Source organism: Pyrgilauda ruficollis, unplaced genomic scaffold, assembly GCF_017590135.1.
Source record: "Pyrgilauda ruficollis isolate IOZ18807 unplaced genomic scaffold, ASM1759013v1 scaffold244, whole genome shotgun sequence".
Classification (NCBI taxonomy): domain Eukaryota; kingdom Metazoa; phylum Chordata; class Aves; order Passeriformes; family Passeridae; genus Pyrgilauda; species Pyrgilauda ruficollis.
In genome coordinates this window covers 268,672-289,820 of record NW_024523756.1, presented here as the reverse complement: position 1 = coordinate 289,820, position 21,149 = coordinate 268,672, and the positions used below count along the sequence as shown (strand labels likewise).

The 21,149-nt window shown below is 58.4% G+C and overlaps 5 protein-coding genes across 7 annotated transcripts in view; 4 read left to right on the top strand and 1 right to left on the bottom strand.

Annotated features, from left to right (window-relative positions):
* The window catches only part of LOC121355135 (folate receptor gamma-like), a 20,325-nt gene extending 18,281 nt beyond the window's left edge, over positions 1-2,044 (bottom strand). For both annotated transcript variants that reach the window (XM_041470331.1, XM_041470332.1), the window contains exon 1: positions 1,622-2,044. In XM_041470331.1, the coding sequence (XP_041326265.1) occupies positions 1,622-1,849 (228 nt within the window). In that variant the 5' untranslated portion in view covers positions 1,850-2,044. The remainder of the gene's footprint in view (positions 1-1,621) is intronic.
* The window catches only part of LOC121355136 (hemoglobin subunit epsilon-like), a 9,805-nt gene extending 1,724 nt beyond the window's left edge, over positions 1-8,081 (top strand). The window contains exons 2-4 of the mRNA XM_041470335.1: positions 6,923-7,019; positions 7,100-7,322; positions 7,946-8,081. Of these exons, the coding sequence (XP_041326269.1) occupies positions 6,928-7,019; positions 7,100-7,322; positions 7,946-8,074 (444 nt within the window). The 5' untranslated portion in view covers positions 6,923-6,927 and the 3' untranslated portion in view covers positions 8,075-8,081. The remainder of the gene's footprint in view (positions 1-6,922; positions 7,020-7,099; positions 7,323-7,945) is intronic.
* Positions 5,318-21,149, top strand: LOC121355138 (hemoglobin subunit epsilon). Of its 2 annotated transcripts, XM_041470337.1 has the most exons (4): positions 5,318-6,844; positions 19,360-19,534; positions 19,615-19,837; positions 20,856-21,149. In XM_041470337.1, the coding sequence occupies exons 2-4, from the start codon at positions 19,443-19,445 to the stop codon at positions 20,982-20,984; spliced, it is 444 nt and encodes a 147-aa protein (XP_041326271.1). In that variant the 5' UTR covers positions 5,318-6,844; positions 19,360-19,442; the 3' UTR covers positions 20,985-21,149. The 2 variants fall into 2 exon arrangements, with proteins under 2 accessions (XP_041326271.1, XP_041326272.1); XM_041470338.1 differs by lacking the exon at positions 5,318-6,844 and having other exon boundaries at positions 19,322-19,534.
* On the top strand, positions 11,586-12,959 carry LOC121355137 (hemoglobin subunit beta-like). Its single transcript, XM_041470336.1, has 3 exons — positions 11,586-11,767; positions 11,867-12,089; positions 12,733-12,959. Exons 1-3 carry the CDS (start codon positions 11,676-11,678, stop codon positions 12,859-12,861), a joined length of 444 nt encoding a protein of 147 aa, XP_041326270.1. The 5' UTR covers positions 11,586-11,675; the 3' UTR covers positions 12,862-12,959.
* Positions 14,622-16,166, top strand: LOC121355140 (hemoglobin subunit beta). Its single transcript, XM_041470339.1, has 3 exons — positions 14,622-14,791; positions 14,884-15,106; positions 15,952-16,166. Exons 1-3 carry the CDS (start codon positions 14,700-14,702, stop codon positions 16,078-16,080), a joined length of 444 nt encoding a protein of 147 aa, XP_041326273.1. The 5' UTR covers positions 14,622-14,699; the 3' UTR covers positions 16,081-16,166.

The window sequence follows — 21,149 nt, the reverse complement described above, 5'->3', positions numbered from 1 at the left end:
TCCTGATCCTGACCCTGATCCTGACTCTGGTCCCCATCCTGACCCGGCTCTCAGAGCCCCCTTTCTGCCTGGGTGTGTGAAGAGGAGCCTCAAACAGCAGCATGCCCTGGGCTGGGTGTAACGGGGTCTGTGGGACGTGCCCTGAGCCCACCCCAGCTCAGCTGCTGTTTGGGGCTCCCTGGTTCTGCTCAGTGCTGGTGCAGGGCAGAGCTGAGCAGAATGAGTGATGGAGCTCAGGCCAGTCCCTGACTCACTCACAAGTCTGGGACCCCAGAGGTGCTGGGATGAGTCCCATGGTCTCTGCTGGGGCAGTGGGAGAGGCTCTGCCAAGGGCTACCCCAAGGACCAGGTCCAGTGCCTCTCCTGCCTCTGCAGGGTGATTTCCCCAGGTTCCACCCCATTTTCAGAGCCCCTTTTGCTACTTGAATAAGAGCCTGGTGGCAGGCTGGGGTTAGGTGTGGAGTCAGGGCAGGTCTGCCCTCCCCAAACCAGCCCCAACACAGGAACAGCTCTATCCATTGCCAGCTTTAAGGCTGGAAAGGCAGAACTAGACCCATAAAACATGTTCTTTCCCAGGTGGTGCCATGCCATGAGCAGGAGGAGAAAAGGCCTTGCCTGACCTGGAGCCACCCTCACACACAGGAAACCTTTAGTTAGCACGTGCCCCAGGACTGTGAGGTCCAGGACAGCTCTCATGGTTCCCAGACAACGCTGGGATTTTTTTGGAGGTCTGTGATGGAGAGAACCTTCTGCAAAGCAGCGAGAGGCAGAGCCAGCTCGGCCTGGGGCAGGTGCGGTGCTGGGAGCACTGTGAGACCCCTCGGAGCTCACCTGGCCTGCCACAAAGGGGGCTGGAGCTGCTGAGGGACAGCAAGACCCTCACCCTGAGGGCTCTGGGGCTACCTGGCTGAGGGGTACCTGCTCTGCAGCCTCTGCTGCCAGCACAGCACAACCCAGCATGGGTCAGGTGCTTTTCCTGCAGCGGGGCTTGGCTCAGCCTGTCCATGGAGCCCGGGGCTCCCCCAGGGGCCACGGGAGCTCTGGGGAGGGGGAGAGCAGACCCACGGCTACAGGAGCAGAGGGAAGGGTCCTGAGGAGAGTCCTGTCCCATCCTCTTAGTCCGTGTGAATCCTGCCTGGGGGCACTGGGCAGGGAGGGAGGAGACCGTGAACCCCTGTCCTGGGACAGCTCTCAGCTGCCCTGAGAGGAAAACAGGATAGGAAAACTCAATGTACCCCATGGACAGGAGAGGAGAAGCTCCAGGGAGAGCTCAGAGCCCCTGGCAGGGCCTGAAGGGGCTCCAGGAGAGCTGCAGAGGGACTGGGGACAAGGGATGGAGGGACAGGAGCCAGGGAATGGCTGCCAGTGCCAGAGGGCAGGGCTGGATGGGATCTGGGCAATGAGGAATTGTTCCCTGGCAGGGTGGGCAGGGCTGGGATGGAATTCCCAGAGCAGCTGGGGCTGCCCCTGGATCCCTGGCAGTGCCCAAGGCCAGGCTGGACACTGGGGCTGGAGCAGCCTGGCACAGGGGAAGGTGTCCCTGCCATGGCAGGGTGGCACTGGCTGGGATTTGGGGTCCCTCCAGCCCAAAGCACTGCATGGTTCCAAAGCAGAACTGCACCTGGTGGGATGCTGTGCTGTGGGAGATCTGTCCTCGGTCTGTCCAGCCCCTGTGCTGACCCTGCCGGTTCCAAACAGCCGGAGCCGCCTGGGCCGGGCTTATCTGGGGCTGCAGCCCGGGGCTATCGGGGCCGGCCCCGGGGAGCGGCTGCGGGCTGCCCGGGCCGATACGGGGAGCGGGGCCCGGCCCGGGCGGGGGTCCCGGCTGATAGCCCGGGTGAGCCGGCATGGGCCAGCAGCCGAGCCGGGCCAGGACAGCGCCAGGGTGGGCACGGGGCTGGGAAACCCGTCTGCCTCCCTTGGCCCTCCCTTCCCTGCCCAGCCACCGTGTCCCTCCCTAGTGTACCCTCAGTGTCCCCCCCTCAGTGTCCCCTCAATGCCCCCTCAGTATCCCCCTCAGTTTCTCCTCAGTGTCCCCTCAGTGTCCCTCCCTCAGTGTCCCCTCAGTTTCCCTTCAGTGTCCCCTCAGTTTCCCCTCAGTGTCCCCTCAGTGTCCCTCCCTCAGTGTCCCCTCAGTTTCCCCTCAGTTTCCCCTCAGTATCCCCTCAGTTTCCCCTCAGCGTCCCCCTCAGTTTCCCCTCAGTGTCCCCTCAGTGTCCCCTGCAGCCTGGGTCCCTAATGTGCTGAGATGGAGCCCAGCCAGGGCCGGGGCAGAGCAAACCCTCCAGCAAACCTCTGCCCTCAGCGAGCCCGTCCTGCAGGAGCCTGTCTGCAATGACAATCCTGCTTTTGCCCCTTTCTGGGTGCTTCTGCCCGAGTTCTGGTGCTGAGGGATAACTCAGGAGCAGATTCATTAAAATTTAGCTTTGTCCCAGACATCCTGGCCCTTAGGCCTCACCTCATGCCCCTCACCCTGTCACCACCCACTGGGGCAGCTCTGGAGCCCATGGCACTGGGGTGGCTCCAGTGCCACATCCTGGTGGGTCCCTTTGCAGGGACACAGGGACAGGGATGGGCAAACAGGGTCCAGCAGGTTCTTGGGCATTTCTGCGGCACCCTCCCCAGCAGTGTCACCCAGGACCCACATTGCAGACCCAGGAGATTTCCTGTAAAATTAAAGCAATACTGTGGAAAGCTCCAAGTCAGTTAAAACATGTTTGTATGAGAAGTGAGGCACATGTTGGTATTCCTGGGGTGGTCTTGTGCAGGGCCAGAAGCTGGACACAATGATCCTTGTAGGCCCTTTTCAGGAGGAATTTGCCCATGGAAAGGGTGCTCAGGCCTTGGCAGGGGCTGCCCAGGGAGCTTTGCAGTGCCCATCCCTGCAGGTGTCCCCTGGGGGTGGCACTGAGTGCTCTGGGCTGGGGACAAGGTGGCCATGGGGCACAGCTGGCACTGCCTGGGCTGGGAGGGCTCTGCCAGCCCCAGGAATTTGGGATTCTGTCCCTTTCAGCTCAGGATATTCCATGTTTCCATGATTACATGGCATGAAGGTGAAGCTGGAGCAGTCACAGCAAGGGGTGCTCCACAACTCTTGGAGTCAGACCTAAAAGATACCAAGGGTTAAATCTGGATCCTGAAATGAGAGAGCTTTGTTAGGGGCAGAGAGGAATTAATTTACCCTCCACTGCATTTCCCCTGGTTGTTACAGCAGGGAAACAAACAGGAATGTCTTTGTGCTGAGAGCGGAGTCCCTCAGTATTTGGGATTCTGTCCTTCCAGCCTGCTCTACAATTCCAGCCTGCCTGGGGTCTCCACTGTGGAGCCCCCACACCTCTGCTGCCTGTGGTGTCTTCCAGTATCCCTCTCCCTTCTAAGGAAAAAACTGCATTTCCAGAAATTCTTTTCCACCATGTTCAGGCAACAACCAGTCCCAGCCAGGGGGAGTTGTACAAATTGTTGTGATTCAGACACACTCGTTCTGCATTTCCCTGCATTCATCACTGATCCCATCCTGCATGTGCTTAGAGCAGCTGTTCTGCCCCTTTCACTAAAGTCTGGGAGCATCTGGCTTTGCTGTGCTGCTCTGGGCACCCTGTGCCAGCCCCTGCCCACCCTGCCAGGGAACAATTCCTCATTGCCAGTATCCCATCCAGCCCTGCCCTCTGGCAGTGGGAGCCATTCCCTGGGTGCTGTCCCTGCAGGCCTTGTCCCCAGCCCCTCTCCAGTTTTCCAGGGGTTCCTGTTATCCCCTGCTGCCCCGAGCTCCATTCTGAAGGCACCCCTTGCTGGGTGCCTGCAGCAGCAGTGTGGTGGGAAATCACCTGTGCCCTCCAAGCCAGCCCAGACTGGCCGCAGCCAAATGGGCCAGTGCGCCCTGTGGGGCAGCACGGGCTGCAGCTGAGGTGGAAATTTGCAGAGTGGCTGCAAAAGGCCATTGCCATGACAGACAGTCCCCAGGCACAGGGACAAGACCCTAATCCGATTAAGAGGCTGATTCACCTGCTGTTATTCCTCTGCTGTTGTGCCCATCTGAAGGGATTTGGAGGTTAAAGAGCTGCTGTGGGGATAAAACCAACCATTAGAGGGATCAGTACAGGAGAACAGCATGGAGTGGGCCCGTATGAATGGAAATTACTTCTGCTTCTCTTCCTCCTGTTTCCCCTGCCTTCCTCCTTCCCCCTTCCCTGCCCCTCCTTCCCTCTTTATGGCCATCATTACCCATCCATGAAAAGTCATCTTGCTCCCACACCAGTAAAAGCAGACCCTGATGGGTCACAGAGTGCTTCCAGGCCAGGAGACTTCTCACACAAGCCATGTCTCTGCCTGTTTTCAATAGGCTGCAGAAACCCAGCATTTATTAACCATATTTTAAAAATAATATTAATGCTGCAGGTAACACTCCCCTCCAGCCTCTGTGTTTGATGTGGTCCTGCCTGTCCCAGGCTCACCCTCCTGCTGCCCCTCCCTGAGCGTTTCCCTGCTGCTGGTTCAGATGTAGCAGGAAAGCATCATTATCTTCCCTCTTTTAAAGCTCGGCCTTGCAGAGCTGAAAATGAATCTCCTATCACAGACGAGGCGAGTGCATTGCTAAGAACAGTTAAGATGCAGCCTGGGTTTTAATTTCAATGCCAGGGAATTCAGGCTGCAGAGAGGTAATAAATGCAGAGGCCACTGAGGCCATTCATTGTCATCCCCAGCTGGGCGAGCAGCTGCTGGCTCGGGATGGGAATGCCTGCCTGGCAATTCAGGGCTGCACTATTCCATCACACTCCTTGTAGCTCTGAAGGGTGAATTTGGGCAACTTCTGGAGTCTCCAGATCTGTTGAGAGGCACGGGTGTGTCGTGTGCCTGCTGTGCAGGTGAGCAGCCCAGGCAGCACCGATACCTTTATCTGCCCCACACAGCCCCGCTGCCTGGGCTATCAGAGCCTGCCTGGGGCTGCTGAGAGCGCCTCTCCCACGGCCCAGAAATGGAAAAATTTAATAAAGACTCATAGAACCCTGTGGTGAGGAGCTACAGTGTGACTGCAGATGTGAATGGCCCAAGGGGATCACGGTGATGGGCTCGAGCTACTGTGTCTCCAGTGAGATCACACAGTGCCAGACTGCTGCAGCTTGGGAGGGACCTTAAACCTCACCAGTGCCACCCTGCCATGGCAGGACACCTTCCCCTGTGCCAGGCTCCTCCAGCCCCAATGCCCCGCCTGGCCTTGGGCACTGCCAGGGATCCAGGGGCAGCCCCAGCTGCTCTGGGCACCCTGTGCCAGGGCCTGCCCACCCTGCCAGGGAACAATTCCTCATTGCCCAGGTCCCATCCAGCCCTGCCCTCTGGCACTGGCAGCCATTCCCTGGCTCCTGGCACTGCAAAAGGGAGAGGGACTGAGATAAAATCCAGGTCTCCAAGGGATTTTTCCAAGTTCACAGGACAATGCACCATGCCATGAATGGGATGTACCAAAACCACAACAGCCATGGCACGAGGTTTGCCTAGTGTGAGGATGAGGCAGAGGATGAGGCAAAGGATGAGTAAAGTTCTTCAAGGGAAGAAGAAATCACAGGTTCAAACAGAAAAGCAGACAGAGAATTCCAGAATCCCAGAATGGTTTGGGTTGGGAGGGGTTTTAAGGATCAACCAGTGCCACCCCATGGCAGGGACACCTTCCCCTGTGCCAGGCTGCTCCAGCCCCAGTGTCCAGCCTGGCCTTGGGCACTGCCAGGGATCCAGGGGCAGCCCCAGCTGCTCTGGGCACCCTGTGCCAGGGCCTGCCCACCCTGCCAGGGAACAATTCCTCATTGCCCAGGTCCCATCCAGCCCTGCCCTCTGGCACTGGCAGCCATTCCCTTGGTCCTATTTCTGCCTCCCCATGTAAGAAGTCCCTCTCCAGCATTCCCAGATCAATGGACCAGTATGTCTGTAATTGGAGGATTTCTAATGTCTGGATGAGACTTCTTAACCATCCCACAGGTAGACCCAAAGCCACAGATTCAAAGAATCCTGGAATGGTTTGGGTTGGATAATCACCCAGTTCCAGCTCCCTGCGCTGGGCAGGGACACATTCTACCAGAGCAGGTTGCTCCATGCCCCATTCAGCCTGGCCTGGAACAATTCCATGTCTGTGGTTGTGTCTGGATGCCTGACAGTTCAAGCATCCTGGCTTTGCCTTTCTGAGCACAGGGGCACAGCTTCACTGGAGGCCTGGAAACCAGGAAAACACCTGTGCAGGTGTCAGCCAGAGTCAGACAAAAGCCTGTAGGCAGAGCCTGACCTGGTGGAAATGGATGCTGCTGATGGGCTGTGACAGGGCAGGGTCCTGCTGTGCTTGTGCAAGGAGAGACCTCTGAAGGGCTCACACTGGACGCACGTGGGCAGAGCAAAGGAGCGTGTTCACAGCTGCAGCCCACCCTGGCATCCCACACAGGTATTCCTGGAAACCTGGAGCTGAGGAGGTGACATCTGCTTCACCAACACCATCCCTGCAAGTGTCCAAGGCCAGGCTGGAGAGGGCTTGCAGTGACCTGGGATAGGGGAAGGTGCCCTGTCCATGGCAGGGGGTAGAACAAGAAGAGCTTTAAAGTCCTTTCCAACCCAGACAATTCCATGAATCTAAAGTACCTCTCTGAGGGGTCTGTGCCTGTTCAGGGATGGGTGGAATGTCCATGCCTGTGGTGAACAGGCAGCCAGGGCTGAAGGAGAGAGAGATAAGAGGGTCCTGTGTCCTGGCCTGGCCTGTTAAGGGACTCACAGGGATTTCCTCGAAGACCACACCTCACTGCAGAGTGACCACTGCATGGGGACCCCCGGCAGGGACCCCCGCCCGTGCCAGCCAATGGCCCCGCTGCAGGGGCCGGCCAGGGGCTGGCCCAGGGCATAAAACCCGGCCCAGGCTCTGGGCTCAGCTCAGCTCTGTGAACTCCTGCAGCCACCATGGTGCACTGGTCAGCCGAGGAGAAGCAGCTCATCAGCAGCCTCTGGGCCAAGGTCAACGTGGAGGAATGCGGCGCCGAGGCCCTGGCCAGGTGGGTGCAGCTCCAGAAGGGCCCTGCAGTGCAGGGCACCACTGAGTCAGGCAGCTTCACCTGCCTGTGTCTCTCCCCAGGCTGCTGATCGTCTACCCCTGGACCCAGAGGTTCTTCTCTGACTTCGGGAACCTGTCCAGCCCCATGGCCATCATCGGCAACCCCAAGGTGCGTGCCCATGGCAAGAAGGTGCTGACCTCCTTCGGGGAAGCCGTCAAGAACCTGGACAACCTCAAGGGCACCTACTCCAAGCTGTCCGAGCTGCACTGCGACAAGCTGCACGTGGACCCCGAGAACTTCAGGGTGAGCTGTCCTTGGAGCTTTACCCTCTGTTCCTCCTTCCTCAGAGCATCTCAGTGCCTTGGGGGTTTCCAACAGGCATCAGTAACTTGTATTTTACTTACCAAACAGGACATGGCTGACTGGAGGGGGAACTGGGGGACAGGGGAAGGTTGGGAATTCAATGATGCAGGGTAATACTAGGCTCTGGGCTGCAAGGACAAATTTGGTGACAAACATAGGGGGATTCTCTAAAAGTCTGGGGGCTTGTGCAGGCATGGCTGGAGAAAAGGAGCAGGATGTTGGCCTCTGCTTCAGCCTCTGTTTAAACCTGGCTCTGGGGATGCAGAAGGTGGACCTCACACTGACCCTCAGCTGAAGTAGGTGTGGGGTTTCACAGCAGAAAAAGGAAAGGCAGAAAAATGTCTAGTGGCTGGAAAATGTGAGAGGAGGCAGAGATGGAGCAGGTGGGCACTCATGCCCACGGCCAGCACAGGGCTCTTGTCCTGCAGCTGGCAGAGCTTCCCTGAGCCACGGCCCCCACACCCACTGGGGAGCTGGGGTCCCTGGTCCTGGGCTGCTGTGCAGGGCGAGGGGGTGACCAGCACTCTGCTGACCTGATTTCTCTCTTGCCTTCCCCTCTGCAGCTCCTGGGTGACATCCTGGTCATTGTCCTGGCCGCCCACTTCGGCAAGGAGTTCACCCCTGCCTGCCAGGCCACGTGGCAGAAGCTGGTCGGGCTGGTGGCCCACGCCCTGGCCCGCAAGTACCACTGAGGCCTCGGGAGGCACCTGTGTCTGTAAAGGGCAATAAAAAACACATTTTCTGGAATTCTTTGTGTTGCGTGTCTCTGTGGCTGCCCCCTGCGCCTCTCCTCCTGGGATATTTGCAAGAATATAAATTCATAGAGATTCACTGATTACGCAGAAATTTACCCCTCCATAGTTTGCTACTGATGTATTAAGTTGATCAAAAGCATTTTCTGCATCAGTGATGGGGCAGGACTGGTGCATCTTGGTCAGAGTTTGGTATCTGAAATGTGTAAGATCCCAAGAGCAGGGGATGAGGGCAGTTCTCGCACAGGATGGGTTAGTCTTTTTTACTCATTTTGGCTTAATGAAGCACATATTTTCACTGGAATTGAAAGATGTAAGCATCTCAGTTTCAGCAATGTTTTGCCAGGAACAGCCTAAAAAGCAGCAAGGAGAGACATGTTGTTGTCTCAGAATGATAAAACTCCTGTTTTGCATGATTTAGGAAGAAATATTCTGCCTTCCTCCTGAGAGAACAGGGATGTGCACTTCACCCCTCTATCCTGCACAGCCAGGCAGGCAAGGTCCAGCTCTGCCAGCAGCACCAAAGGGCTGGGGGAAAAGAATTAGGGAAAAAAGCCCAAAATCTGAATCCAGCTTCCCTGCAGCATGGCTTCTCCTTTCAGCACAAAGGGCATTTCAGCAGGATGGCAGGAGGTGAGACCATCCGCATGTCCTGTTCCAGCTCAGAGCCGCGGAACTTTCCAGCACACAATGCTGGATGGTGGGTGCAGCCAGCAGCACCCGGGGGTGCCCAGGGCTGGGTCAGCACCCAGCGCAGTGGCTGGGGACCTCAGCGGGACTTTCCATCTCAATGAATGATCTCACTGTGATCATTCTGCTCTCCTCTCCTCTGGACATGTCCCAGTGGTGCTGTGGAGCATGTCCTGCTCTCTGACCAGTGCCTGGACAGTCCTGTTGTCCAGGGCTAGGGACAGTGACAAGGGTGTGGGGCCTGTGTCACAGAGCCAGCGTCACTCTCCCAGTGACAGCTGTCCCTCTCTGGTGTGACAAAGTCACAGCTACCACCAGCCTCCTGAGCCAAAAATAGGTCAGGAGAGTACAGGAGAGCCCTGGATGCAGGATGCCCCTGGATCCCTGGCAGTGCCCAAGGCCAGGCTGGACACTGGGGCTGGAGCAGCCTGGCACAGGGGAAGGTGTCCCTGCCATGGCAGGGTGGCACTGGGTGGGATTTGAGGTCCCTCCAAGGCAAACCTTCTGGGATTTTAGAATAGGGACAAAGACACCCCCAGGACCTGCTGGCTTAAGACACAAGGCCCTGCAGTCTCTGGAGGAGCGTGGAGCTGGCCTGGCTCCAGAGCAGAGCCTGGGCACAGATGCCACTGCTGCTGATAAGGGCTCTGTAAAGCTTGGCGGGGACACTGCTGCAATCAGGGACCAAGGAACTCTGCTTGGGGCAGGAGGGCCTCACTGCTGCTGCCTTTGGTCCTCGTTGGCATGGTTTGTCTCTAAAGGGAAGGTTCTTGTCCGTGGAAGGGGGCAAGTGTGTGGCCAAGACCTGTTCCACAGCCCCTCACTGCCTCACTGGTGCACGGTGCTGTGGACCCGTGGCCACTGCTGCAAACAGCCTCTGGGCCAGCCCGGCACAGCAGGCTTCCTTCAGATTTCTCCATGGCTCAATAATCTTCAAATGTAGAAGCCCCTGGAATTCCTTCTCAGGGAGTTTAAACTCATGTTTTTAGCTGGTGAGTGCCCTGGGGCACTGGTGCAGCTGCAGGAGAGGCTCTGGGTGCCCGGGGAAGCTGTGGCTGCCCAAGGCCAGGTTGGAGCAGCCTGGCACAGTGGAAGGTGTCCCTGCCATGGCAGGGTGGCACTGGGTGGGATTTGAGGTCCCTCCAAGGCAAACCTTCTGGGATTTTAGAATAGGGACAAAGACACCCCCAGGACCTGCTGGCTTAAGACACAAGGCCCTGCAGTCTCTGGAGGAGCGTGGAGCTGGCCTGGCTCCAGAGCAGAGCCTGGGCACAGATGCCACTGCTGCTGATAAGGGCTCTGTAAAGCTTGGCGGGGACACTGCTGCAATCAGGGACCAAGGAACTCTGCTTGGGGCAGGAGGGCCTCACTGCTGCTGCCTTTGGTCCTCGTTGGCATGGTTTGTCTCTAAAGGGAAGGTTCTTGTCCGTGGAAGGGGGCAAGTGTGTGGCCAAGACCTGCTCCAGTAGAAGGCTCCCTGCATGTGGCAGAGGGGGTGGAATGAGATATCCTGAAGATCCCTTCCAGCCTTAACCATTCCATCATCCTATGATTCCAGGAGTTCAGGGATCTTCCAGCCACACCAAAGGGAACAGCCCTGGAAGGATGCTGGAGGGAAGGGTCCTGAGCATAGTGAAATCTATCCCAGGTGGAGAGCAGGGCCTGCTTTTCTGTCTGGGAACCAGCTGGGAATAAGCTGTCAGGTGCTGCTGGGTTTGCACTGGGGGAAAGAGATCTCCCTTTGACTCTGCAGACTCAAGAAGAGCTACAGACATGGCCCCTGCTCAGCACATTGAGATGAACATTTCCCCTCCCAGCCTGTGTCCCAGAGAGCTCCCTGAGCAGGCAGTCCCTGAGCTCCCTAATCTCCCAGCCAGGCTGCTGCCCCCAAGGCAGCAAGCAGGGGATTTTCAAGCATACTGAGAATTAAGTCTTTCTTATAAAATTGAATGGAGCACCAGGGTGAGCCCAAGGCTGGGACTCTCTGGGCTGTGCTTGCCTTTGGTTTTTGCCTGGTCTCTGCAGGACTGCTCAGAGCTGGGGCAGTGCTGACCAGGCTCAGCCTGCCATCCTTGCAGGCACCTGGGGGCTGGGTCTGCTCACTGGAGAGGTGACACAGCCCCTTACTGCCTCACTGGAGAGGTGACACAGCCCCTCACAGCCTCACTGGTGCACGGTGCTGTGGACCCGTGGCCACTGCTGCAAACAGCCTCTGGGCCAGCCCGGCACAGCAGGCTTCCTTCAGATTTCTCCATGGCTCAATAATCTTCAAATGTAGAAGCCCCTGGAATTCCTTCTCAGGGAGTTTAAACTCATGTTTTTAGCTGGTGAGTGCCCTGGGGCACTGGTGCAGCTGCAGGAGAGGCTCTGGGTGCCCGGGGAAGCTGTGGCTGCCCAAGGCCAGGTTGGAGCAGCCTGGCACAGCGGAAGGTGTCCCTGCCATGGCAGGGGTGACACTCCATGGGCTTTAAGGTGCCTCCGAGCCCAGACTGGTCTGGGATTGTATGATTCCATGTGCACAGCACCGCGAAGGATTCCCTTGGCAGGAGGGGATGTTCCCCAGCAGGGACACAGCCCTGGAGCGCCCAGCGGGCCGGCAGCTCCACCTGTGCTCGGGGCTGAGGTGATGCTTGTCCCTGCACAGACAGAGGGGGGAAATGGCCTCTCTCCCCCTTGGACAGCCTCCAAAGCCACTATCTCCCTTTGTGCAGCCCCGCTCCCTCCCCAGCCCCAAGCAGTGGCTCCGTGGACTGAGATTAGGCTGAGCCGTGTATAAAAATCCCTGGGGCAGCCTCGGGAGCCACGTCCTCGGCATTGTTCAGGGAAGCTCGGGCAACCTCCTGCCAACACCATGGTGAACTGGACAGCTGAGGAGAAGCAGCTCATCACCAGCCTCTGGGCCAAGGTCAACGTCGCCGACTGCGGCGCTGAGGCCCTGGCCAGGTAAGTGCAGCTCCAGAAGGGCCCTGCACCTGCAGAGGGAAACACTTCCATCCCTGGAACATCTCTGTGTCTTGTCTGTGTCCCTCCACCTCTCCCCAGGCTGCTGATTGTCTACCCCTGGACCCAGAGGTTCTTTGCCTCCTTTGGGAACCTGTCCAGCCCCACCGCCGTCCTTGGCAACCCCATGGTCCGTGCCCATGGCAAGAAGGTGCTGACCTCCTTCGGGGATGCTGTCAAGAACCTGGATGGCATCAAGAAATGTTTTGCTCAGCTGAGCAAACTCCACTGTGACAAGCTGCACGTGGACCCCGAAAACTTCAGGGTGAGCCACGCTCAGCTCCAGCCTGGGCTGGGCAGAGGGCTGGGCTCAGGAGGGGCTTCAGGGTCTCAGAGGGCTCTGACAGTCACTGAGACCTCGAGAGAAACCCTGGGACTGCCTGAGAGCTCGTGGAGGGTTGGGACAGTGGAGGGGAAAGGAGAGTCATATTTGGGGAGAACAGAGAGGAGTTATGGGGCTGGGATCTGTGAGGGAGGCAAGGCAGGCAAGGTGAATGGGCAGAAATGCACAGACCAATGTGTTCTGGGCAGAAGAAACAGCATGGAGCAGCCAGAGGGAAGGAACTGAGACAGGGTTTAGAGGGAAGAGCTGGGTTTGGGAGTGGGAGTGGTTAAAACCAGAAGGGAAAAAAGCTCAGCCACTTTGGCAGGAGGGTTCTGAGCCCAGGGACAGCCAGGGTGGGAGGGATGGAAAAGGAAGGGGTAAACTCAGTAGAAGCCAAGGGAGGACCCTGCGGAGCGGGCACAGGAAGGTGCTGAGACCCCAAGCTGTGCTGAGAGCCTGGTGCATGGATGGGGCCAGGACAAATCTGCTCCCTGCTGTGCTGTGAACTGCCCAGAGAGCGGAGGGCATGGTGGGGAGGGGTGTGGGGGCAGCACGGCTGACAGCTCCTGCTCGCTCCCCACAGCTCCTGGGTGACATCCTCATCATTGTCCTGGCCGCCCACTTCGGCAAGGAGTTCACCCCCGCCTGCCAGGCTGCCTGGCAGAAGATGGTCCGTGTGGTGGCCCACGCCCTGGCCCACGAGTACCACTGAGCCCCTGGGAGCCTTCCTGCCTGGAGACACTCCTGGGGAATCTCCTCGGGTTCTGCTGGGCTCTAACCACCCAATAAACACCAGTTGCTCCAGCCACCAGGAGATGTCTGGCTCTTTGTGGGAACGGGGAGGGAGGGACAGGGGGCTCACAAACATGGGATAACGCGAGCCACGATCCCCTTCAGGCAAGTGAAACTTGTCTAAGATGGAGATCCCAGGGGAGTGTTCAGGACAAAACTCAAATAAACACCACAAAATACAAACAGGAACACTCTGGCACTTTTTGGGGACATCAGGTGACATTGCTTGGTTTAATGTTTGAAGACTTTCACAGAGTGAGCGGAGTAGAACTGTGCAAAAATGTGAAGTGGGAGAAGTGACAGAGAAATTGGGGTCATGGCTTGTAACTTCCTGCATGTGAGGTTTTGTTGGCTTGGGGTTTTTTAAAACCCCAAGATTCTTAGATTAGCAAAGGCAGAAGGTAACAGACACAACCCTCAAGACTTGGTTGGATGGGACTTGGAAAAATCTTGGGACAGTGGAAGATGTCCCTGCCCCCCTGTGGCAGGGGAGGGACTGGATGAGATTTCGGGTCCCTTCCAGCACAACCCAGTCTGGGGTTCTGTGTTTCCATGAAACACCAGTGCTGCTTGCAGAGGGAACAGTGCCACCCCCAGCCTGGCCAGGGTCCTGTGGCCAAGCCCCTGCTGCAGTGAGCAGGGACAAATACAAACACTTTGCTATAAGGTCATGCAGACCCCAGCAGGGCATTCCCATGCCCCATGAGCTCCATCCCTGTCCCCTCCCACCTTCAGCTGGGCACAGGAGCAGAAGAGCAGAGACCCAGCTGCCTCTCCCAGTTCTCATGACACCACTGATCCTCTGGCTGCTGAACCCCTGGATCAGGCACTATCAGGCTGCACATCTGTGCAGATGTTTTTTCTTCCTGGAAAGGGTGCTCAGGCCTTGGCAGGGGCTGCCCAGGGAGCTTTGCAGTGCCCATCCCTGCAGGTGTCCCCTGGGGGTGGCACTGAGTGCTCTGGGCTGGGGACAAGGTGGCCATGGGGCACAGCTGGCACTGCCTGGGCTGGGAGGGCTGTGCCAGCCCCGGGAATTTGGGGATTCCGTGGGATCCCAGTAATCCCAGTGTTTTCACCTCTCCTCATGCCCTGTGAGTCAGCAGGGAGCTGGTTTGCCCTGGGTTATAACATCTCCTTTCCAGCCCTGCCTGACCTCTGCCAAGAGGTTCTTTGAGACAGGAGCTCCCTCTTGGCTGTGAAGCCTTGCCATGGTTTTAGCAGTGTCATCCTGAAGTTAATCAAACTCCTAAAGAGCTGACGGGAAAGCAAAGGGAGAGCCCAAAGCCTAACAGGTCCTGCAGGAAGAGGAGAACCTGGAGCATTCAGAGGGAGATCCCAGGAGCCCCAGGTCTGTGTCTCCTGCCTCAGGGGCTGGCACACCCAAGGGGCACCAGGGCTGGCAGCTTCCCCGGGGAGTGCTGCAGGACGTGCACGGAGCCGTGCTGGGGCTCTGCGTGGAGATAACGGCCCCTTCAGCAGGGCTGGAAATCAGGGACGGGGAGGGCGGCTGGCCAGCCAAGCCCGGCGCTGGGTCTGGGCACCTTGCCCCGGGCCCCACCCTGGTGCTGGGTCCCCTCCCCCGGGTGCCAGGGCTGTGGGGGCCCCCGGGGCGCAGCCAATGAAGGGGTGCAGCGGGGAGAGGAGGGGCCCCGCGCAGGGGATAAAAGCGGGGCCGGGCAGCGGCTCCCCAGCGTGCGATCCTTCGGGAGCAAGAGCCCAGAGTTCCTCCGTGCGACACGCAGCCCTCCTGCCAACACCATGGTGCAGTGGACAGCTGAGGAGAAGCAGCTCATCACCAGCCTCTGGGGCAAGGTCAACGTCGCCGAGTGTGGTGGCGAGGCCCTGGCCAGGTAGGTGCAGCTCCAGAAGGGCCCTGCACCTGCAGAGGGAAACACTCCAGCCACAGGAGCGCTGATGTGACTCTGTCTGTGTCTCTCCCCAGGCTGCTGATCGTCTACCCCTGGACCCAGAGGTTCTTCGCCTCCTTTGGGAACCTGTCCAGCCCCACCGCCGTCCTTGGCAACCCCAAGGTGCAAGCCCATGGCAAGAAGGTGCTGACCTCCTTCGGGGAAGCCGTCAAGAACCTGGATGGCATCAAGAACACCTTTTCCCAGCTGTCCGAGCTGCACTGCGACAAGCTGCACGTGGACCCCGAGAACTTCAGGGTGAGTCCTGCCCTGACCTGCCCTCCCCAGTGCAGGCTGTCCCCGCAGCCTGATCCCCACCAGGAGAGGGATTTCCCCAGCCAGGGCAGTGCGGGAGGAAGAGGGGCTGGGGCTGGCTTGGGGGGAGATGCAGAGGGACAGGGAGGGAAGGGAAGCAGTGCAGCCTGGTGGGGAGGCACCGCATGGGCTGAGAGGTGACAGGGGCTGTGGGCAGGGGGCAGGGGAGGGGAGGATGTGGCTCCAGTGAGGAAATGGAGGGGGAGAACAAAGTGAGAGCAGTTGTTGAGCAGGAAGAGGTTTGAGCCAAGGGGGAAGAGAAGGAGCAAGAGCAAAGTTTGGCACAGAGGAGAACAGAGAGATGAGTGAGGAGCAGGAGATGGCAGCTGGATGCCAGAAGTAAAAGAGGATCTACAGAGAGAAAACTTTGGCTGAGAGTGTCTCAGTGGGGAGTTAACCCCACCATTTGTCCCTAGGCTGGGGCTGGGGCTGGCAGAAATGCCCCTGTGTCAACATGAGCTCCTTGTTTGTGCTCTGTGGGTCCAAGCGCCATCTCCTGCTGCCCTGGGAGCTCAGCTGGGTCTTCTGCTTGAGAGAAACTCCAAAACAAAGCCAGAAGGGACAAAGAAAAATTTACTCCAAAAATCTCTGGAGAATTTTTGGTTACTCTTCCCACACGGTAGCAGAACCTGAACCTTTAGAGCAAGAGCAGAGACCAAGTTTAAGGTGCATCTTAGAAAGGACCTGGGGGAGGTTTTAAACACTGCAGATTCCCAGAGGCTTCCCTGGGTGCAATGTGAGTGCTTGTGTGGGGCACTGCTAACCTGAGGCTGCTCTTGTCCCCACAGCTCCTGGGTGACATCCTGGTCATTGTCCTGGCCGCCCACTTCGGCAAGGACTTCACTCCCGACTGCCAGGCCGCCTGGCAGAAGCTGGTGCGTGTGGTTGCCCACGCCCTGGCCCGCAAGTACCACTGAGGAGCCGCAGGAGCGCCTGGCAGCGCCCGCACCCGCTGCCGCGGAGCCAACCGCTTCTAACAGCCAAATAAAGCTCATCCTGTGAACTCTGCCGCGTCCGTGTGTCCCTGAGGGCGTGCAGGGCTTGGGGGCACAGCTGGCAGCTCCAGCGGGGCCGCAGAAAATACCCCTGCCTTTGTTCTGGGTGCTTTCGGTGGGGTTGGCACCGGGGGCTTTGCACGGAGAACTACTCAGAATTTTACCGTCAAACCTGCGTGTCTCTCCTAGACGAGGGAAATTGAGAGGACTCATATTTTTTGGGGGGGGAAGATAAACAAATTGAAGACTTTAATCTACCCTGGCTCATCCCTGGCATAAAACCTACCCAAAATCAGCTGAGTCACACAGGCCCAGCAGCCAGCTGGGTGGGGGCAGGTTTTAGATAAACATTTTGCTATCAAGGCCGGAGCAGACTTTGTTTATTCACATCCCTCCCACCCTGCGCCGCCCACTCTGCAATTGGGGGGGCCTGATTCTGCCAGGAGCAGAGACTTAATTTCCTGGATGGGAGTTTTGGGTGGGTTTGGGTGTCTGCAGAGCAGGACTCTTTGGGTAGGGTTTGTTCTTGGCATGGGAAGCACATCTGAACAGAGCATGACGAGGCAAAAGCGATGCTTGGCTGAAAGGATGTGCCACTTCTAAGGGGAAATACTGGGCTATTCAGACCAGGATTTCTGGCAGCCAGGTTGCACTGTGCTCTGCCTCACCCACATCTCTGGGCACTCACTCTCTGCCCCTGACCCACAGGAAGGTGTTAGAAGCCCTCTGTGACCCATAAATGCCCTTTCTCAGTCACGACACCCAAAGAAAGAGGCATTTTGTTCCTGCTGGCAAGGTACACACTGAGAGGGAGAGAAGATGATTCACAGTCAGTCCCAAAGGGTTTTTCTCCCTGCAGGGAGACTGGGCAGGCACAGATATTTCATGACTTTTCATAGGCTTCATGAGAGATATGAGTAGTTTCCCATGAAGGTGAGTGTTCATGGGCTTCAGGCAGAAAGGAGTGACCTGTGTGAATGAGCAGATCTCCTCCTGCCAGCAGTGTGTCTGGGGGTGGGAAGGACAACGGAGCTGCAGAGGGACTGGGGACAAGGCTGGAGGGACAGCACACAGGGAATGGCTGCCAGTGCCAGAGGGCAGGGCTGGATGGGATCTGGGCAATGAGGAATTGTTCCCTGGCAGGGTGGGCAGGGGCTGGGATGGAATTCCCAGAGCAGCTGGGGCTGCCCCTGGATCCCTGGCAGTGCCCAAGGCCAGGCTGGACACTGGGGCTGGAGCAGCCTGGCACAGGGGAAGGTGTCCCTGCCATGGCAGGGTGGCGCTGGCTGGGATCTGAGGCCCCTCCAGCCCAGCCCATTCTATCATTCCATGATCCCACAACCCGAGCAGACCCCCAAGGCTCTGGCATTCCCTGCACCTGCACAGCAGGATGGGAACAGCCCTCAGTGCTGCTGCCTTGTGCCTTCACTCCCACCTGCATTCCCCCCTGCTCCGAGTGCCCCAGCACACAAATCCTGGGGGGTGTCCTCTGCCCGTGCTGCTTTTCCTGCTCCCACTCCCTGATGTCAGAACACCCCTGTGGGTGCCAGCACCCCCTGGGTGGTGCCCAGTGCAGCACTGGCAGCACCCCGGTCCTGGAGGGGCTGATAAGGGGGTGCAGGAGGGTGGGCACTGGTGGTAGCCTGGCAGCCTTTTCCCTGCATATTCCCTCTTCCTGCCCCTGCCAGGCTGAGCTCGCCTTCATTTGCCATGGTGGTCCAGCCCCCAGCTGTGGGGACTGGATTTTCTGGAGAAAAGGCAAATGTAAGCAAAGCTAATGAAGATCATTCAGTCCTGTTCCACTAAAAAAGAGTCTACAATTAGTTGGGGGGAAAGATATTGTCAGGCTGGAGAGCTCCCTTGCTATTTGCTTTCTTTTAATTGCTTTTCCTGCCGTATTTTCAGTGCAGAAGACACTTAGCAGGAGATGGTCCCTGGAGGAAGGGCTGATGTGTGAGAGGAGCTTGGTCAGCCCGGGGGCTCTGCTGCAGCCTGGTCACAGCCTCACCCATCCCCGGTCTGCAGGAGTCAGCAGCTCCTCCTCAGCCCAGTCCAAACCCTCTGGAAAACAACAGGAAAGCAGTGCACCGACCCTGGCACCTTGGCATCAAAACCCTGTGCTGATTTCGGCAAGAATGGTGTTTCCCGGGGCTTTGTGCACAAACAACAGAGGAAATCTCCCCGGGGCATTGCTCCTGGCGAGGGAGCTGCACCCCTGGTAGCTCCAGGGTGTGCCAGGGGAATCCAAACCTCTCCTGCAGGAGAGCCTGGCTGGCTGAACGTGGCAGGGGGCACTGGGCAGGTTCAGAAGGGGCTCCCCCACAAGCTGGACATCCCTGAGCTGAGCCTGTGCAGGTTTTAGAGCCCACAGCAGAAGCTGCAGCAGCAAACCCCGTGCTCCAAGGCCGTCTCAGTGCTGCTCAGGGATGTGGCTGAAGGCAGGAGGGGTGATGCTGCGTGGCCCTGCTCCTGCCCACAGCACTGCAGCGGGCTGCTCCTGGCACAGCTGAGGGGACAAGGTCTGGGTGGGCCTCAGGCAGCAGGGTGAGCTTCATGGTCCTTCCAACCCAAACCATTCTGACACTCTGTCTTAGAATATCTCCAACTGGAAAGCACCAACCATGATAACCAAAGTCCAGCTCAGAATTTGGACTCCAAAGTCCAACTATAATTCCTCCTGCTCCAAAAGGCACAAATAAATCCAAGAGGTCAAGTTCTGTTACAGGAGAAGGACAAGGGGGTTAATGCAGATTTGGCTGCAGAGCCTGAGCATCCTCTGAGCAGCTCCAGCACAGCTCCTGGCGGTGCAAGGACACCAAGGCCTTGGGCAGGGCAGGGACCTGCAGGGTTTGCTGGGGGCAAACCCCTCTGCGTGGCTCTGCCATGGGCTGCATTTTGAACACTCACCACTTCACTGACGCCAGGCGCAGCCCGGTGTGCAAAGAGCTGGGGCAGGAGCTCAGGGTGAAGGAGCAGCCCTGAGCCCCTGCCCACGGCGGTGGGCATGGGCACTGCTGGGGCTCCTGCAGCCCCTCTCCGCACAGCCCGCGCTGGAAGGGGAAGGAGCTGCCCCACGGAGGGGATGGGATAAAGCTCTGGAGCTCAGGATAACCAGAGGCCCCTTCTGGGGTGCCACGCCCTGGCCATCCCCTCCTGCTCCCCCGGGACCCCCGCGCGTGCCAGCCAATGGCCCCGCTGCAGGGGCCGGCCAGGGGCTGGCCCAGGGCATAAAACCCGGCCCAGGCTCTGGGCTCAGCTCAGCTCTGTGAACTCCTGCAGCCACCATGGTGCACTGGTCAGCCGAGGAGAAGCAGCTCATCAGCAGCCTCTGGGCCAAGGTCAACGTGGAGGAATGCGGCGCCGAGGCCCTGGCCAGGTGGGTGCAGCTCCAGAAGGGCCCTGCAGTGCAGGGAACCACTGAGTCAGGCAGCTTCACCTGCCTGTGTCTCTCCCCAGGCTGCTGATCGTCTACCCCTGGACCCAGAGGTTCTTCTCTGACTTCGGGAACCTGTCCAGCCCCATGGCCATCATCGGCAACCCCAAGGTGCGTGCCCATGGCAAGAAGGTGCTGACCTCCTTCGGGGAAGCCGTCAAGAACCTGGACAACCTCAAGGGCACCTACTCCAAGCTGTCCGAGCTGCACTGCGACAAGCTGCACGTGGACCCCGAGAACTTCAGGGTGAGCTGTGTGAGCAGCCCCAGCCCTGCCCTGGCTGTGGGGACAGCCAGAGCTGGCTGCTGCTCTGCCCAGGGACATTTTCTGGGGTTGCTGGGGAACAATCCCTGTGGAGTACCCAAGAGAGGTGATGGTTTGTACAAAGGTCTTTGCAACAGTGTCTGTGATTTTCTCCCTCAAAAGTCCCATTTTTAGTGCCAGCACAGCACAAGGGAGGGGCAGGGATGGAGAGAACACCTGGAGGAGCCTGGTGTTACCTGCAGGAGGGATGGTTACCTGCAGGAGATCTGGCTGGGGAGCAGCCCCAGGGGCAGGTGCAGCCTGGGCTGGAGGGGTCAGAGCAGAGGGGAGCTCAGCAGAGCATTTCAGCAAATCCAAGCTCCCACAGCCAGAACCAAGGAGCAGGGTCCTGCCTTGCCCAGCACGGGGCGTGGCACATTCCCTCCTCCTCCTCCAACACTTGTAATTTAAAAGGATCATTCTCTTCATTTATGTCTAAAGAAAAAAAAGTGTTTTTCAGGGTGGGTCTCAGGCCAAATCCAAATGCTTCAGCATTCCGAAAATGGGGAACTAGTTCGAGGTTCTTTCTTTCTGGTTTTGTTTTATTTTTAAGAATGAGACAAATATTGTTTTCCCAGAGCTGTCTGTGGAAAGACAGGATTCTGCTGTGGCAGGGAGCAGGGAGTGAGCCATGCCTGTAACCAGGGCTGAGGAGGAAGAGGAGGAGGAGTGTGCAGGGAGGGCGATTCTGCCTCAGAGAGAAGTCAGGGGAGGAAACCTGTGGGCTGCAGGAGGGGTCTGGGGGGGAGAGGGACTGGGGAGGGGGGAAATCTGCACAGAAAAAGCAGGGAGACACAAAGGAGAAGCCGGTGGTGGTGAGGGGGTTCCAGTGCCAGCAGAGCCTTGGTGCCAGCAGGTCTGGCAGCCCAGCCCCAGCCGGGACAGTTCTGCCCTGGGTGACCGGGGCTGGGGCTGACCAGGGGCTCCATCAGCACTGACCTACATGTCCCTCTCTCCTCAGCTCCTTGGGGACATCCTCGTCATCGTCCTGGCGTCCCACCTGGGCAGGGATTTCTCCCCTGTGTGCCAGTTTGCCTGGCAGAAGCTCGTGGGTGTGGTGGCCCACGCTCTGGCCCACAAGTACCACTGACCACCCCGGGGACAGCAGGAGCCCCGGGCCAGTGCCAGCCCCATGGGGAGCCCTGACCCCGATAAACCCTCTGATAAACCTTCCAATACCCCTCCAATAAACCCTCCAATGAACCCGTCTGCCAGCTCCTGTGCAGTGTCCGTGTGTCCGTGCTGGGCAGGGAGG